The following is an 18,595-nucleotide window of genomic DNA, read 5'->3' on the forward strand; positions in this document are numbered from 1 at the left end:
ATAAGGGATGTAGGTCTTGGTCCCTTGTAAGGATCTGATGGCGAGTGGGTAATCTGCCTTTACCATCGGTCCTATTAGCCAACGTACAATCATTGGATAATAAAATAGCCAAACTACGAGCACATATATCCTACCAACGGGACATTAAAAACTGTAATATCTTATGTTTCATCGAGACGTGGTTGAACAATGACATGAATAACATACAACTGGCGGGTTTTACGCTTATTCGGCAGGATAGAACAGCCGCCTCTGGTAAGACAAGGGGTGGCGGTCTATGTGTATTTGTAAACAACAGCTGGTGCACGAAATCTAAGGAAGTCTCAAGGTTTTTCTCACCTGAAGTAGAGTATCTCATGATAAGCTGTAGACCACACTATTTACCAAGAGAGTTTTCATCTATATTCTTCGTAGCTGTCTATTTACCACCACAAACCGATGCTGGCACGAAGAACGCACTCAATGAGCTAAACACGGCCATAACCAAACAGGAAAACGCTCATCCAGAGGCGGTGCTCCTAGTGGCCAGGGGATTTTAATGCAGGGAAACTTAAATCCGTCTTACCTAATTTATACCAGCATGTCACATGTGCAACCAGAGGGGAAAAAAACTCTAGACCACCTTTACTCCACACACTGAGACGCGTACAAAACTCTCCCTCCATTTGGCAAATTTGACCATAATTCTATTCTCCTGGTTCCTGCTTACTAGCAAAAACTAAATCAGGAAGCACCAGTGACTCGGTCAGTAAACAAAGTGGTCAGATGAAGCTGATGCTAAGCTACAGGACTGTTCTGCTTCCACAGACTGGAATATGTTCCAGGATTCTTCCGATGGCATTGAGGAGCACACCACATTAGTCACTGACTTCATCAATAAGTGCATCGAGGCAATCGTCCCCAAAGTGACTGTGCGTACATACCCTTTCCAGATGCCATTGATTACAGGCAACATCCGCACTGAGCTGAAAGGGTAGAACTTCCGCTTTCAAGGAGCGAGACTATAACCCGGAAGCTTATAAGAACTCCTGCTATGCCCTATGATGAACCATCAAACAGGCAAAGCATCAATACAGGACTAAGATTGAATCGTACTACACTGGCTCCGACACTCGTCGGATGCGGCAGGGCTTGCAAACTATTACAGACTACAAAGAGATGCACAGCCGCGAGCTGCCCAGTGACACGAGCTTACCAGACAAGCTAAATTACTTCTATGCTCGCGTCGAGGCAAGCAACACTGAAACATGCATGACAGCATCAGCTCTTCCAGACGACTGTGTGATCACGCCCTCTGTAGCCGATGTGAGTAAGACCATTAAACAAGGCCACAGAGCCAGACGGATTACCAGGACGTGTAGTCTGAGCATGTGCTGACCAACTGGCAAGTGTCTTCATTGACATTTTCAACCTGTGCCTGACTGAGTTTGTAATACCAACATGTTTCAAGCAGACCACCATAGTTCCTGTGCCCAAGAACACTAAGGTAACCTGCCTAAATGACTACCGACCCGTAGCACTTACGTCTGTAGCCATGAAGTGTTTTGCAAGGCTGGTCATGGCTCACATCAATACCACTATCCCAGAAACCCAAGACCCACTCCAATTTGCATACCACCCCTCCTGTACTCCCTTTTCACTAATGACTGCATGGCCAGGCATGACACCAACACCATCATTAAGTATGCCAATGACACAACAGTGGTAGGCCTGATCACCGACAAGACAGCCTATTGGGAGGTCAGAGACCTGGCCATGTGGTGCAAGGACAACAACCTCTCCCTTAATGTGATCAAGACAAAGGAGATGATCGTGGACTACAGGAAATGGAGGACCAAGCACGCCCCCATTCTCATCGACAGGGCTGTAGTGGAGCAGGTTGAGAGCTTCAAGTTCCTTGGTGTCCACATCACCAAACTATCATGGTCCAAACACACCAAGAGTCGTGAAGAGGGCACAACAAAGCCTATTCCCCCACAAGAGACTGAAAAGATTTGGCATGGGTCCTCAGATCCTCAAAGAATTCTACAGCTGCACCATCGAGAGCATCCTGACTGGTTGAATCACTGCCTGGTATGGCAACTGCTCTGACTTTGACCGCAAGGCACTACAGAGGGTAGTGCGTACGGCCCAGTACATCACTGGAGCCAAGCTTCCTGCCATCCAGGACCTCTATATCAGGCGGTGTCAGAAGAAGGCCCTAAAAACGATCAAAGACTCCAGCCACCCTTGTCATAGAATGTCCTCTCTGCTACTGCACGGCAAGCGGTACTGGAGCACCAAGTTTAGGTCCAAAAGACTTCTTAACAGCTTCTACCCCGAACCCATAGACTCCTTAAACAAGCTAATCAATGGCTACCCAGACATTTTTGCACCCCCCCCCCCCCACTGTTTTAAGCTGCTGCTACTCTCTGTTTATTATCTATGCATAGTCACTTTACCTCCACCTACATGTACATATTACCCTCTTTACCTCGACTAAAACTGCTGCTTTCTGGACCCGGTTTTTAGCCCTTGCTTTTTTCTCTTCCGTTGTTACCTCTATGTCTGATAAACATGCCCCGCTTAAGAATCACAGAGTAAGAAACCGAACCAGTTCTTGGTTCTCTCCTGAATTGTCAGGTCATTTCCTGCAAAAGAATCGGGCCTGGGCCTTGGCGAGGAAAACAGGTACTCCAGCTGATTGGCTGTTTTTTAGGCAATTGAGAAATAAATGTACTGCAGCTGTCAAAAAGGCAAAATCAAATTACTTCCTTAATGCTATGACAGATTCTGCAGGAGATCCTGCAAAATTCTGGAAAACCGTTAATTCACTGAAACGGGGGAATTCTGCTGTTTCTCTTCCTAAGCAAATACCTCAGATTCCTGTATCCTAAGTGAAAAAAATTATATTTGTGATGCTTTTAATAAGCATTTCATCTCTGCTGGTTTTTTATTTGAAAGGAAAAGTGGCCACTGTGGTACTGGCCAGTTAGTTGATTTTTCGTCTTGCTTTTCAACCGTTATTCTGAAAAATGGTAACCCTGTTTTTAGTTTCCAGAAAATAACCGAAGCAGAGGTTCTAGCTGCCCTGTGTGCCATTGATACTAAGAAATCCTTAGGCGCTGACAATTTAGACCCGTTCTTACTTAAGTGTGCTGCACCTATCATTGCTGGTTCAGTGACACACATTTTTAATCTAACATTAAGCACAGGAAATATCCCTAAGGTGTGGAAAGCAGTTTTTCTTCTGCCATTACATAAGGAGGTGACGGTAGTGATTTGGATAACTATCGACCCATCTCTAGGCTCCCTTGTCTGGCAAAGATCCTAGAATCTATAGTCAACAAACAGTTACAGTCTTTCTTTCTGCTAACAGTATTCTTAGCACCAATCATTCTGGTTTTAGATCTAAACACAGTACCACATCGGCCACTATGCTTGTTGTAAATGATATTGCAAATGCCTTAGATGATAGAAAGCACTGTGCTGCGTTGTTTGTAGATTTGTCAAAAGCTTTTGACACTGTAGACCATGCTATCCTTTTGAGTAAGCTGTCATCGATAGGAGTGGGCACTGATGCCTGCCGATGGTTTTATGACTATCTTAAAGATAGAACTCAGGCCGTCATGGTCGACGGGGTCAAGTCTGACCCCTACAGTTACTTAAAGGGGTCCCTCAGGATTCAATAATTGGCCCACTATTGTTCTCACTTTATATAAACAACATTGGTGATGATGTCAGATATTGTAAATTCCATTTATATGCAGATGACACAGTGATGTACTCTATTGCTCCAACAGCGGACCAAGCTTTAATGCAGTTGGAGTCTGATTTTAGGATACTACAGGGATCTCTTTTACAGCTTAAACTTGTTTTAAACGCTAAGAAAACAAATGTCATGTTTTTTTCTAGGTCTAAACTCTCAGTTAGAAACACTTTTGTAATCACTAGCTTGGATGGTACTCAAATCAAAACAGGTCTCTGCATATAAATATTTAGGGGTATGGTTAGATGATAGGCTTTCTTTTAAAAAACATGTTACTGAATTGGGAAAAAAGCTCAAATTCAAGATAGGGTTCCTTTACAGAAACAGGGCTTGTCTGTCCTCCGTAAATAGAAAACAAATTGTGCAGGCTACTTTTATGTCCGTTTTAGATTATGGTGATATTATCTATATGCATGCATCGGCAAACACATTAAAACCACTGGATGCTATTTACCATTGTGCACTCAGGTTTATCACAGGTGATAGTTACAAAACTCATCACTGTATCCTATATACACATGTGGGTTGGGCCTCTCTATCTGTGAGGCGAGAGCAACATGCTCTCTTGTTTATTTATAAAGCACTTCTTTTAAAACTACCTCCATATATATCATCATTAATTTCCACTAGATATACACATTTTAAAACCAGATCACAGATGTGGATTACATTAGAGACTCCTGCGGTCTCCACAGAGTTGGGTAGGACTGCCTTTAGTTCCTTTGCACCTTATTTATGGAACAAACTGCAGATCCAACTTAAGTTAGACACTCTGGTGTCCCTTACCCATTTCAAAAATGTTATGGAGGATCAATATGATGTTGTCTGTGATTGTTTCTGTTGAATTGTGTCTTTGTTTTGTATGTTTGAAATGTTCTTGTCTGTATGCCTAAAACTGTACATGTCAACATGTTTACACAGGGCACAGCCGTAAAAGAGATCCAGGTCTCAGTCTGTTTTCCCTGTTAAAATAAAGATAAAAAAAAAAAAAACGGTGCCCCCATACATTGGTTCTGTACCGGTAAAGCCTGTATATAGCCTCGCAATTGTTATTTTACTGCTGCTCTCTAATTATTTGTTACTTTTATTTTAATTATCTATTTTTTACTTAACACTTATTTTTCTTAAACTGCATTGTTGGTTAAGGGCTTGTAAATAAGCATTTCACTGTAAGGTCTACTACACCTGTTGTATTCGGTGCATGTGACAAATAAAATTGTATTTGAGATTACCTTTTCTGATTAAACAACTTGTGTTAAAGGATCTGTCACAAACTACATACATACCATTTCAGTCCTGGCCAAACAAGCTGTTGAGGTAGTCTTTATGACGTACATAATGCTGAAAGGAGAAAAACAGAGGAGAGGTCATCATCATAGAAAAGACTAACCTGCCTGAAAGGCTATAATAATATTTCATCAGTTTACTGTATGTACATGCATAAGGACAAATCTGACATTAGGCCACTTTGGGTTACAAAAACATCTGCCAAGTTTTGATTTTGGGGTGAACTACAATACAAGTATTATTACAGTGCACCAACAGTGAATAACACTACACACTCAGTCACTCACGTCTATATATGCACTGTTGCTATTCCTCCCCCTCCGTCTCAACCTTGAGTGCAAACACACAGCATCATAACACAGTAAATGGCTTGTACTGTATGAATTCTGCTACCAAGTCAGTGACCCTTATTTGAGCTAGGGGTAAAGCATTTTGACTTCAGCGGGTGCGGGTCACTGGCCTGCAGGGCTCCTTGCCTTTGTTGAAGTCTGGTTTGATGGTAACCACTTCATTTCCATCTGCTCTTATCGTGCACAACAAGCATTCCTTCTCCTTTTGGCCAAGTCTGAGGAATACAAGAATACAATGCCACTTTTCAATTCCTGAATTGGAATGTACTTCAAAGTTATTACATACAAAGCAGTGTAATAAGTGCATAGGCTACATAGTGGTTTTTCCCCTTGTGCTACTCACTTGCCCGGTGGTCCCAGGTCCCCCATGATGTGCATGGTCTGTACAGGTGTGTTGACCACGTGGCTGGTCTTCACAAAGTCCTCCGAGGGCTCCCAGGAAATCAGCCTGGACTTGGGGAAGGTGCTGTCACTGCAGACCAACAGAATACCACAAACACGTTTTGCATAAAAGGGTATGGTGTAATATGAACATACCGGTACACTGTTTGTCTTCAAAGCAGCACATCACACATCAATGTTGCTTCAATTACATTCACTTTAATAATAATTCACTTTGGTGAGTAACAGGGACCTACACTGGCTGTCTGTCCTGTCGTCTGTGTCTGACATTGGCCATCCTATGTGCCAGGAAGGTAGGGTTGGACTTGACCTGCCTCACCATACTCTGGGAATCCTGTAATGAGTATATCAAAAACAAGTTTAAAACACTAACGTTTCTTTGGGACAGAAACAAGGTAAATTCTTTGTTTTGAATAATGAAATTGTCACGTCTGCTCCCGCTCCCCCTCTCTGGAGCACGAGGTCGCCAGGCTGCTCATCATTACGCACACCTGTCACCATCGTTACGCGCACCAGCGCTTCATCGGACTCACCTGGATCACGTCATTGATTGCCTCCCCTATATCTGTCACTTCCTCAGTTTCATTCCCTTGTCTACATTGATGTCGTTTTATTTCTCTTGTCCAGACTCTGTTCTTCTTTAGTTTCATGTCTATTTATTAATAAATCCTCACCCTGTACTTGCTTCCTGTCTCCCAGCGTCTGTGGTTATGGAACCGTTACAGAAATGGAGATTCAGTAGAAACCCACCCCTTCCCAATTGGTGTAGCAGTCAGAATCGGTGTAGGTGAAAATCCTGCGGTTCCGTCTGCCCCTGGTCCGCCCCAGAGCCATGATCTCTGTGTGGTACTGTCTCTCCAGTGGAGTCTGGTATACTGACTCACTCTGGAACAAAACCACTTCATATTACACACACACACACACACACACACACACAACTTACTATGCAAAATCAAACTATCCTAAACAGTAAAGTCTTATTTGTTATAAGGACACTGGTAGAGGACCTACCTGACTGAACAGCTTCTCCTGCCAGCCTACCACCAACTCCTCCTCATCATCATCTCCGGCTGAAAACAAAACCAAGATGTTCTGGTCCATATCTAGCCACCACGAAAATAACATCTACTCAACTAAGAAGCATCTAACATCTTTCTGTATCAAAACATCTAACATCTTTCTGTTTCAAAACATCTAACATCTTTCTGTTTCAAAACAGTGTTAATACCTGATTGAGCCTGTGAGTTGAGGGTGTCCAGCTCAATGCCTCTCCTCTCCTGTTGAGTCAAAACCTGCTGCTGAAGGTGTTGGGAGAGGGCTGCTGTGGAGGTGAATCTCTGAATATGGATCCTGTAACACCATTGTAAATATAAACAAGGTAAACAGGATTCTAGCTAGCTAAATAACATGTTTTCATGGCAAACTCAGGGATCAGGTCAAGCAATATACTGGGTGTTTATCATCATCTGCTTTGAGAGCTAACGTTAGCTAACGACATTGTCTTGCTTTTATGGCAATGCAAGGAATAAAAGCCACACAAAGGCCAACTGCAACTTACTTAATTGTAAGGTTTTTGACAGCATCTCGGGAACGATAGGCAGCCTCTCCGGTGTCGGTGCTCCAGCCATCTGCCATGTTGTAACGTTAGGAACTTTATTGATGGCTAGCTAACTAGCTAGATTAGCAACATACACACAAACGCGCAGCAAGCAATTGAGACAATTTTGTAGCTAGTACTTTTCACAAGCGTCTGCTCGTTGCATGGTAACAACAGTCTGCCTGCCTGGTTGGGTTTCTGGCGAGCAATCCAACTATTTATTGGTTCACTACCGCCACCTACCGTGGGATCCAGTCCAGAGCAGCAGAATAAACCCCCCCACTGATAACAGGTAAGGTAATATCAGTACAATAATATTCCCTTGCTGTAAAAAGTTTAAGAACCCCTGATGTATTTAATTAAGAGAAAAATCTGTCTGACACAAATAATTGCAATTTAAAAAGCTTTATTGGAAATACACGTTTCAAACAGCACAATTCAAGTACAGATGAGTGTAGCTAAATCAGATACATGCTAATTTAGTTTAAATGTGATGCAGTCCTCCAGTCCCAGTTCATTTGCACTCTTTTGACATGCTTCAGACCAGATGCATGCTCCACTTCAGTGTACAATGGTCCTGAATTTGCATATCACAGTGTTTGAAGCTTCTACGTTCTGCATCTCTCTGCTGTCTTTCATCTGAAGCCATATCCTCCAGGGTCTAAACAGGTGTAGATTTCCATCTCTGTGTGGGAGACCAGATATTGCAAGGAGACCAGTAAGGGGCCCTCACCTCTTCACTTTGGTCCAAGGATACCAGTGACACTGCCCTAAGGTTGGTGCTGTTCTTTGGATGAGACTGTGGAGACAGAGGTCTTATCTCTCTGTGGTTACTAAAGATGTCATGGCACTTATGACATGAGTAGAGGTGTTGACCCTGCTTCTCCTGGATATATTTCCAAGCCTAAGCATGTAAATCCAACTCATTATCATAGGCTGGATGGAGACCAATATCGTTTTTTTTTTTTATAATGCTGCATGTCTCAAAATATAAGAATGAGACCAATATATGTATTTTGCTAATCATAGTTCCTCTCTCTGAAATTATGTTAGTGTGTGTTGTAGGAATAACCAATACTCAAAATCTGTGTGTGTGTGTGTGTGTGTGTGTGTGTGTGTGTGTGTGTGTGTGTGTGGTAGAAGTAATAGTTGGCCATTATTTCTTTGAACATCTCAGTTTGGGCAGCAGCCACTGAAGAAACCTGTCAATCAAAAACCACAGGAGAATAAATAGTATTATAAACTGGGTGGTTCGATCCCTGAATGCTGATTGGCTGACAGCCGTGGTATATTTAAGCAATAAGGCACGAGGGGGTGTGTTATATGGTCAATATACCACACCTAAGGGCTGTTCTTAGGTACAACACGACACGGAGTGCCTGGATACAGCCCTTAGCCGTGGTATAATGGCCATATACCACAAACCCCCAAGGTTTCTTTTTGCTATTATGAACTGGTTACCAACGTAATTAGAGCAGTAAAAATAAATGCTTTGTCATACCTGTGGTATACGGTCTGATACACCACGGCTGTCAGCCAATCAGCATTCAGGGCTCGAACCACCCAGTTTATAACAGACCATATACCACGGGTGTGACAAAAACATGTATTTTTACTGCTCTAATTACGTTGGTAACCAGCTAATAATAGCAATAAGGCACCTCGGGGGTTTGTGGTATATGGCCAATATACCACGGCTAAGGGCTGTATCCAGGTACTCCGTGTTGCGTTGTGCATAAGAACAGCCCTTAGCCATGATATATTGGCCATATACCACACCTCCTCGTGCCTTATTGCGTAAGTTTGCACTTACACATCAGATATCTGCTCTTTCTCTGCTACCTCATTCTATTTCTCTAATTCTCTAGTCTAGTATTCCCTGGTTATGTTCCACTTCTCCCTCCTCTATTTCCTCACCTCTTCTTTTCCTCTTTCTTGTCCTCCTCCTTACTTCCTCCAACATTTCCCATCTGTTGCATCTTACTGGCCTTCTCTTGCTTCACTACTTTTTTGGCCTTGCCCTTGTTTTTCTTATTGACCTTCCCTTCCTGAATATTTTGGACAAGGAGAAAAAGTAATGTAAGCTTATGGGGTATATTCTCTTGAGCTACTATATCTAGAGCTATGCTATACTATAGAAGGACTTATGGCCAATATACCCTTCTTGTTTTTCCTCTCACCTGTGGGGCCGGTCTCACTCAGGTTGGTTATGGGGGCCAGCCGAGAGCTACGGCGGTATGGGAACTTCTCTGTAGTGGGTAGAGCAATAAAGACAGGGCTGAGAGGAGTCAGAGGCCTCGGGACATTCTCTGGGGAGGGAGGGGCCACAGCAGAGGGCAGGGCCCGTAGGGCTTCAGCCAGGGTCCGGGGTGCTGAGGTCACAAGAGGATAGAGGCCAGTGTTGCCAAACACAGGACCAGAGACCATCCCTGGGCTCTGTAGGACCAGAAACAAGTCAAATATCTGGAAAGTGCTATGTTAAAAACAATCTGTAGATATACTTTATAACTAAACACATTGCAGATACATGACTACACTCAATAAGTAGGAGTAACTTACAAAGCTCTGGACATTGTTCTTTTTTTATGACTTGAGGAGCCTGTTCTCGGCTATACTGGTCTGCATTTCTGCCATGCTGTCTATAATTTCGGCCATCTCTCCAGTGCATTTCTTGAATGCCACTTTCAACCTACAAGTCATTCAGCCAACTGTCCAGGTCTACTGCCTTAAGATCACCTTCGCTGCAGTTTCTCTTCATCTCTTGGATCAGTGCCCTCACCTCCTCGCCCATCCTCTTGAGCTCCCTAGCCACGTCTTCATCCCTCAGTCTCTCCTTCCTCCTCTCCATCCACTTCGCAATCCATCCTCTACAGCATCCCTCATTCTTCTTCTGCCTCTCTTGGTTGATGTCCTGACCGTCATTGAGCGTCTCCAGGCCTTCCTCCAGGTTGAGTTCTATTGAGGTCAGGTTTTCTTTGATCCTCCTCAGGTTCTCCTCGTTGGTGTTGGTCCACTCTGTCTCCTTGTCCAGCTGCTGCCTGCAGGGCCGGACCTTGGGGACAACCTCAATCTGGTGTGACATCTTATTCAGTGAACTGACAGAGGCAGGGAGGAGGATGTTGAACATGGCCACAATAATATCTACAGACATAGGGTCAAACCATTTAGATGTGACACACACACACACACACACACACACACACACACACACACACACACACACACACACTAAAAAGATGCCTACCAGTCGATGGTCTTTCAGTGGTCCTTGTGGTTCCTTTGGAGGCTCTGGACTGTCCTCAGTAGAGGCATCATTGCCATCATCGAGCTGTGTGTCAGAGAGCTAGCTGGTCATAGTCCATTCGGAATTGGAGGATGAGTTCACCTCATCATATTTTCTCTCTATCAGCCAAGTCACCCTTCCAGACTGAGGAGACAGAAAGGCATGTACTCATGGCAGCCATAGTATACACTGGCATTGACTCTCAAGGACCTTCCATAGTATAGCATTCTTTAGCATCTCGAATGGATGATTGTCAATGCAACCAAGCCAACCAAAATGGCCATATGAATCAACAGATTGATCTATCTGTTGTGTCTCTATGGGAACAGCAGAGATAACCTGGCTGAGAGGCTCTGGATTGATGTTCCATCCATCCCCAGATGCCTGGTCCTGCCCACAGCTCACAATGATTGGCTGTAAACAGTAAAGAACGAATTAAACACTGCTTTACTCATTGCAGAATGCATAACTAATGTTTATCTGTTATTGTTTTTAGGTCGGATATGACTTACAGGCTTTGTTCTTCTGTGCATCTTGCTGGTTGGCCACATCACAGAATCAGGGGTGTTCACCCTCACTGGTTTCAATTGTCAACACAACACTCAATTTAAAAGGTGATAGATAATATAACAAAAAAAGGACAAAATAAATACATATTTGATATTTATAACATAAGGGTGGCGTTTTAAAGCTCTTTTGATTCTCTCATCAATACAATCCATCTTGCTTTCTGAGGGAAACATTTCCATCAATTTGATTGATACAAAACACATCCTGACACATTCACACACACCCTATATACACTACCGGTTAAAAGTTTTAGAACAGCTACTCATTCAAGGGTGTTTCTTTATTTTTACTATTTTCTACATTGTAGAATAATAGTGAAGACATCAAAACTATGAAATAACGCATATCGAATAATGTAGTAACCCCATAAAAAGTGTTAAATAAATGTAAATATATTTTATATTTGAGATTCTTCAAATAGCCACCCTTTGCTTTGATGACAGCTTATCACACTCTTGGTATTCTCTCAACCAGCGTCACCTGGAATGCTTTTACAAGTCTTGAAGGAGTTCCCACATATGAAGAGCACTTGTTGGCTGCTTTTCCTTCACTTTGCAGTCTGACTCATCCCAAACCATCTCAATTTGGTTGAGGTCAAGGATTGTGGAGGCCAGGTCATCTGATACAGCACTCCATCACTCTTCTTCTTGGTAAAATAGCCCTTACATAGCATGGAGGTGTTGGGTCATTGTCTTGGTGAAAAACAAATGATCGTCCCACTAAGCCCAAGTCAGATGGAATGGCGTATCGCTGCAGAATGCTGTGGTAGCCATGCTGGTTAAGTGTGCCTTAAATTCTCAATAAATCAAAGACAGCGTCACCAGCAAATCACTCCCACACCATAACACCTCCTCCTCCATGCTTTACGGTGGGAAAGACACATGCGGAGATCATCCGTTCACCCACACCGCGTCTCACAAAGATACCACGGTTGGAACAAAATAAATCTTCAATTTGGACTCATCAGACCAAAGGACAAGTTTCCACCAGTCTAATGTCCATTGCTCATGTTTCTTGGCCCAAGCAAGTCTCTTCTTATTATTGGTGTCCTCTAGTAGTGGTTTCTTTGCAGCAATTACACCATGAAGGCCTGATTCATACAGTCTACTTTTAACAGTTGATGTTGAGGTGTGTCTGTTACTTGAACTCTGTAAAGCATTTATTTGGGCTGCATTTTCTGAGGCTGGTAACTCTAATGAACTTATCCTCTGCAGCAGAGGTAACTCTGTGTCTTCCTTTCCTGTGGCGGTCCTCATGAGAGGCAGTTTCATCATAGCGCTTGATGGTTCTTGCAACTGCACTTGAAGAAACTTTTAAAGATCTTAAAATGTTCCATATTGACTGACCTTCATGTCTTAAAGTAATGATGGACTGTCGTTTCTCTTTGCTTATTTGAGCTGTTCATGCCATAATATGGATTTAGTTTTTTACCAAATAGGGCTATCTTCTGTATAGCCCCCTACCTTGTCACAACACAACTGATTGGCTCAAACGCATTAAGAAGGAAATAAATTCCACAAATTAACTTTTATGAAGGCACACCTGTTAATTGAAATGCATTCCAGGTGACAACCTCATGAAGCTGGTTGAGAGAATGTCAAGAGTGTGCAAAGCTGTCATCAAGGCAAAGGGTGGCTTTTGAAGAATGTCAAATATAAAATACATTTTGATTTGTTTAACACTTTTTTGGTTACTACATGATTCCATACGTTTTACTTCATAGTTTTGATGTCTTCACTATTATTCTACAATTTAGAAAATTGTAAGAATAAAGAAAAGCCCTTGAATGAGTAGGTGTTCTAAAACTTTTGACCGGTAGTCTATGTATCAGTGGAGGCTGTTGACTTGAAAAACTGAGGAGGATGGGAGACCAGTGGTATAGGCGTGGAACACACGGAGACGACAAAGTGTCAAAATCGTCAAAAACTAATTATTTTAACCTAAAGCATTTAATAAAGACATTTATAGTACAATATTATGGGGAATAAGAGGGCTACTTACACAGAGTTGGAAAAGATCACAGCAGTGATTGAGGGTATGAGTTGAGGTGTTCAGAGGCTTTACCAGTGCAGGACAGGGTTTGACTGGAAAGACAAAACAGTAACACACTACACAGTTAGACAAAAGAGCTAAGAATGAATTAGTCCAAGCAAGGAGTAAAATCATTGATGTGTAATAATGTGATTGCGTATGTGATTGACTCTACATACAGTAATGAGAGAAAATTGATAGGGATACTCAGTGCTTGGAGGGGAAACATTCAATGTGCCAGTGGACGAGCGGGCACATGAGACGTGGCTTCAGTTCATGACAGGAGAAAGTTGACAGTGGTAGTGGAGTGGAGTAGTCATAACCTCTTAAAATCAGGGAACAGGAGGGGACTAAGCTGTAAATACAAATAGCAGATACATTCCATTACAGCTGTGCCATTTTAGGTTTGGACAAAGAGTTTCTCTATGAAGTTAAACTCAGACATCTCAAAATTCATAAAGTCAAACAGACTGCACATCTCACCCACTTCACACATCAAAGTATCCCAAGAAACGTTCCTGAATAAAGCCCTGATCATCCACATACCTGACAATAACTGACAACTGCAAGTAGACTGGTGGCGCAATAGGTTCCAGAGAGGTGAGGCAATGTTTACCCCCTGAGGCCTGGAGTTTTTCCTATGACAGTGATTAATCACTTGTAAAAAGGTTTTATATGGGCTATGATGGGACCAGTTTTTCCTAATCAGATCAAAAGGTTTTAAAAAAAACTCCTGAAACAAAAACACCTGGCCTGGGGGGATGCAAACCCTGTCAAACTGCAGCTACCTTATATTTGTTCATTTAAATTATATTTAGACTAGATTAGGAGGGGGATTTCCTCTACCCAGACACATAGACAAGAACTGATAGACAATATAACTCACAGGGCTGAGCTTGCTTTATGCATGTTTGCATCATGCAGGCCTATGCATCTGTTGGCCTTACAAAAAATGAACTCACATCTGTCATCACTATTATGTTGATTGATTAATTCCAGTTAATCATTTTGTATTAAAAATGTATAGGTAGCCTAGCCAGCCCAATTTTGATTATATATACTAAATTTGATCACATTTTCTCCTGACACAAATTGACTATAAATACATGTTACCAATTAGTTTACCTTGATCAGATGACAGGGTGTATAGGCTGTATGCAGGCAATACGGGCGACTTGATGAAAGGCTCCCTATTAACCAGAAATACTTTTGATACCAGTTAGTATTGAACGCCCTCACCTTCTTCATGAAACTGATCTCAAGCAGAGGTCGACCCTCGCTTTTAATTCGCACCTTTTCCGTGTACCCAGGGGCGGAAATCCCAGGGGGGATGGGGGGGACACGACCCCCCCCATCCTGGGAAAAATATGATTTGTCCCCCCCAATATATCACTGTAAACATAACTATGTAATTTAAATAACATTAATAATACGCAATGAAAGCAATTGTGCTGATTATAGACACTTAATAGCGTGTTTTTAAGTTTCAAAAGATTGCGACCCCCCACCCTTTGCCTCACAATGGTTTGATCCACTGCCAGTTCCTTAGTTGGCAAGGTAACAGAGGGTTCGTATCTACTGTCTGAAAGGCACTCAATGCACGTAACTGACGTGAGGTTAATCCAGTCAATCGCGCCATGTTTTGTTTTATGTTGGCAGGGTTCACACACACACTAGCTGAATTTGCAGAGCTAAAGCGCAAATATTAACTATTAAGGTAGCTAGTACCTATTCCATTTATGTGGCGTCGTCAAAGATGGAATGTTTTGTTCTATGTTGGCAGGGTTCACACACACACTAGCTGAATTTGCAGAGCTAAAGCGCAAATATTAACTATTAAGGTAGCTAGTACCTATTCCATTTATGTGGCGTCGTCAAAAATGGAATCTTTGCTATCGTCAATTTATTCCAAGATCAGCATGCAGATGTAAGTTAGTGCTTCAAAGTCCCTGTGATAAGGTTAGCGATAAACTGAAGTCCAAACTGAACAGAACTACACTCTCTTCTACCATTGTCTTAAATATATTTAATGGTCTCATTGCAAAAGCTAAATTGTTGCAAGGGAACTTTTATTTATTTATTTAATTTCACCTTTATTTAACCCGGGTAGCAAAGATTATAGCAAACACCACTGAAACGGAATTGGTGCTCACTAGCTTTGCAAATTCAGCTATTGTTGGAAGCCAGCCAATATGAAACAAACGATTAAAATTACAAAAGGTTGCAGCATATGTTGTGTAAATGGTGAACTCATACAGCTGTCATCTCTTGTCACTGCAATCAATTTCACATTTGCTAGCTACCTTTTAGATTGAAGCCCATATAGAATGATAGAAGATAAGATAGAAGCCCATCTCCTACTGTAAATAACCTACACACTGTGTGTGTGTGTGTAGCCAGCCAGGAAGAAAAATGGCAGAAAAAAGACGGACATCAGAGTATTTTTCAGTACACCAAAACGCAAAGTAAGAACCCTAGTAGCCTAATATCTCAAAGACTAGTTGATAAAATGTTCATAAGAAAGAAATGAAATTCTAATGGAAATGTTACACAATGATGTCATTAGGCAGAGCAGGCAACAGATGGCACACAGACCGCAGTGTTGGGGACAGATATGCAGGGACAGACTGGCAGAGACAGGGAGTCTCAGGTAAGTTTGTTGAGTCATTGTTTGGCAACATTATGAAAGGTTCTCAATTTTTTGGACTTGTAAAATAGGAACATAATTGGAAAATGCCATGGATACCCCCACTCTCAACTTAAACTGGTGACTGAACTAAGATTTGTTAAAGGCAATGGTATTGCTGTGATTAGTTGTGTAGTTTTGGGTACCGGTAGTTAGGAGTACGGCAAACACCTTATTTCTTTGGTTCCTCAATATACATTTACCATATTACAACGTAGGCTATGTGTTACAGTACTAATTTTGGTGTCCCCTTCAGGAATTGCTCTTGAGAAAATGTAATGTAATTGTCCCCTCCAAAGTTGATATCAGATTTTCGCCCCTGCGTGTACCCCAGAGAATGAAAGGGGTTCTTCAACCAAAGAAATCCACAACATTTTCGGCAGTGTTGGCCATTCTACCATTCTGGAGGAGATAACTGCACACTCGCGCTGGTAACGTTAGCTAGCTAGCTACTGGAGTTTGTGTAATTTATTTAAATTTGCCTTGCTAACAGCACACAAAAATAAAGTTCTAAAACCAACAGGGCAAGGGGCGAGGGAAGAATTATTCAATTTTAAATGGGCCGCCAGGAAATGTATCAGCTGTTCATCCCACGGTTGTGTTTTCAGTCATCATGGAACTGTTGTGTGTGCCTTATGCGCTAGTCAATTATGATTGCATTTCATATCTTGGCTAGAAGACAACGCCCTAGCAGACATCGAATGTTAGCCATCCTACTGTATCAGGTAAATCGAAAATTGCAATGTATAAGTGATGTAAGGAAGGTTATATGCTTTAGTGTCGTTGACTATCATTAAATGTGAAGACTGTATATTATCAAATCCATTCTCTATGTGTAATTTTACTACGCGATAAAACTAATCATGTAACTTTAACGAGGAAGTCGGGGCACCACGGAAAAAAGTTGTTTATAGTGTCAATTTCACAAATATAACTCCTCAGATATTTTCATATCTTATCAAAACAGTCGCTTATTATTGAATTTCATTACCTCATCAGTGTTATTACTGAATGTCGCAAACCCTTGGATATCTGCACGAACCCTATCACAGTATCATGAATCAGCAATATACAAATTGGCTTAATGATTTATTTACTAACTTAATCAATCATAGAATTACATAAAACACACTCACAATTAGTTCATACATGGGTTACTTAACATGTTGTTGTTTGCCAGGACCTAGGCCAGGACCTAGGATCAAGGGAGATACTAAAGTGTTTTAGTACTATATCTCTTGACACAATGATGAAAATAATCATGGCCTCCAAACCTTCAAGCTGCATACTGGACCCTATTCCAACTAAACTACTGAAAGAGCTGCTTCCTGTGCTTGGCCCTCCTATGTTGAACATAATAAACGGCTCTCTATCCACCGGATGTGTACCAAGCTCACTAAAAGTGGCAGTAATAAAGCCTCTCTTGAAAAAGCCGAATCTTGACCCAGAAATTATAAAAAAACTAATCGGCCTATATCGAATCTTCCATTCCTCTCAAAAATTTTAGAAAAAGCTGTTGCACAGCAACTCACTGCCTTCCTGAAGACAAACAATGTATACGAAACGCTTCAGTCTGGTTTTAGACCCCATCATAGCACTGAGACTGCACTTGTGAAGGTGGTAAATGACCTTTTAATGACGTCAGACCGAGGCTCTGCATCTGTCCTCGTGCTCCTAGATCTTAGTGCCGCTTTTGATACCATCGATCACCACATTCTTTTGGAGAGATTGGAAACCCAAATTGGTCTACATGGACAAGTTCTGGCCTGGTTTAGATCTTATCTGTCGGAAAGATATCAGTTTGTCTCTGTGAATGGTTTGTCCTCTGACAAATCAATTGTACATTTCGGTGTTCTTCAAGGTTCCGTTTTAGGACCACTATTGTTTTCACTATATATTTTACCTCTTGGGGATGTCATTCGAAAACATAATGTTAAATTTCACTGCTATGCGGACGACACACAGCTGTACATTTCAATGAAACATGGTGAAGCCCCAAAATTGCCCTCGCTAGAAGCCTGTGTTTCAGACATAAGGAAGTGGATGGCTGCAAACTTTCTACTTTTAAACTCGGACAAAACAGAGATGCTTGTTCTAGGTCCCAAGAAACAAAGAGATCTTCTGTTGAATCTGACAATTAATCTGGATGGTTGTACAGTCGTCTCAAATAAAACTGTGAAGGACCTCGGCGTTACTCTGGACCCTGATCTCTCTTTTGAAGAACATATCAAGACTGTTTCAAGGACAGCTTTTTTCCAACTACGTAACATTGCAAAAATCAGAAACTTTCTGTCCAAAATTGACGCAGAGAAATTAATCCATGCTTTTGTTACTTCTAGGCTGGACTACTGCAATGCTCTACTTTCCGGCTACCCGGATAAAGCACTAAACAAACTTCAGTTAGTGCTAAATACGGCTGCTAGAATCCTGACTAGAACCCAAAAAATTGATCATATTACTCCAGTGCTAGCCTCCCTACACTGGCTTCCTGTTAAGGCAAGGGCTGATTTCAAGGTTTTACTGCTAACCTACAAAGCATTACATGGGCTTGCTCCTACCTATCTTTCCGATTTGGTCCTGCCGTACATACCTACACGTACGCTACGGTCACAAGACGCAGGCCTCCTAATTGTCCCTAGAA

The 18,595-nt window shown here is 42.0% G+C and overlaps 3 protein-coding genes across 3 annotated transcripts in view; all 3 read right to left on the bottom strand.

Moving 5' to 3' along the window:
• LOC115148712 (uncharacterized) overlaps nucleotides 1–18,595 on the bottom strand; it is a 229,906-nt gene that overhangs the window by 136,800 nt on the left and 74,511 nt on the right. The window lies entirely within an intron of this gene.
• LOC115148734 (Meckel syndrome type 1 protein-like) lies at nucleotides 5,025–7,656 on the bottom strand. Its single transcript, XM_029690920.1, has 8 exons — nucleotides 7,346–7,656; nucleotides 7,016–7,137; nucleotides 6,799–6,857; nucleotides 6,538–6,672; nucleotides 6,024–6,121; nucleotides 5,729–5,857; nucleotides 5,323–5,600; nucleotides 5,025–5,089 (listed from the first exon to the last, which is right to left on the bottom strand). The coding sequence occupies exons 1-7, from the start codon at nucleotides 7,420–7,422 to the stop codon at nucleotides 5,474–5,476; spliced, it is 747 nt and encodes a 248-aa protein (XP_029546780.1). The 5' UTR covers nucleotides 7,423–7,656; the 3' UTR covers nucleotides 5,025–5,089; nucleotides 5,323–5,473.
• On the bottom strand, nucleotides 9,250–11,331 carry LOC115148725 (uncharacterized). Its single transcript, XM_029690892.1, has 6 exons — nucleotides 11,180–11,331; nucleotides 11,007–11,081; nucleotides 10,629–10,712; nucleotides 10,164–10,454; nucleotides 9,565–9,820; nucleotides 9,250–9,432 (listed from the first exon to the last, which is right to left on the bottom strand). The coding sequence occupies exons 1-6, from the start codon at nucleotides 11,216–11,218 to the stop codon at nucleotides 9,416–9,418; spliced, it is 762 nt and encodes a 253-aa protein (XP_029546752.1). The 5' UTR covers nucleotides 11,219–11,331; the 3' UTR covers nucleotides 9,250–9,415.

This window comes from Salmo trutta, chromosome 15 (assembly GCF_901001165.1).
Source record: "Salmo trutta chromosome 15, fSalTru1.1, whole genome shotgun sequence".
In the NCBI taxonomy this organism is placed as follows: domain Eukaryota; kingdom Metazoa; phylum Chordata; class Actinopteri; order Salmoniformes; family Salmonidae; genus Salmo; species Salmo trutta.

What these genes read in the sequence shown, in the direction of transcription:
- LOC115148734 (XM_029690920.1), bottom strand. Translation starts at nt 7,422, where the DNA reads ATGGCAGATGGCTGGAGCACCGACACCGGAGAGGCTGCCTATCGTTCC. An exon ending in GTCAAAAACCTTACAATTAA is followed by an intron (nt 7,138 to 7,345) that starts GTAAGTTGCAGT and finishes ATGGTGTTACAG; the next exon opens with GATCCATATTCAGAGATTCA. An exon ending in CGACAGGACAGACAGCCAGT is followed by an intron (nt 5,858 to 6,023) that starts GTAGGTCCCTGT and finishes GTTGGTCTGCAG; the next exon opens with TGACAGCACCTTCCCCAAGT.
- LOC115148725 (XM_029690892.1), bottom strand. Translation starts at nt 11,218, where the DNA reads ATGTGGCCAACCAGCAAGATGCACAGAAGAACAAAGCCT. An exon ending in CACTGAAAGACCATCGACTG is followed by an intron (nt 10,455 to 10,628) that starts GTAGGCATCTTT and finishes ATGTCACACCAG; the next exon opens with ATTGAGGTTGTCCCCAAGGT. An exon ending in TCAAGAGGATGGGCGAGGAG is followed by an intron (nt 9,821 to 10,163) that starts GTGAGGGCACTG and finishes CTGGTCCTACAG; the next exon opens with AGCCCAGGGATGGTCTCTGG.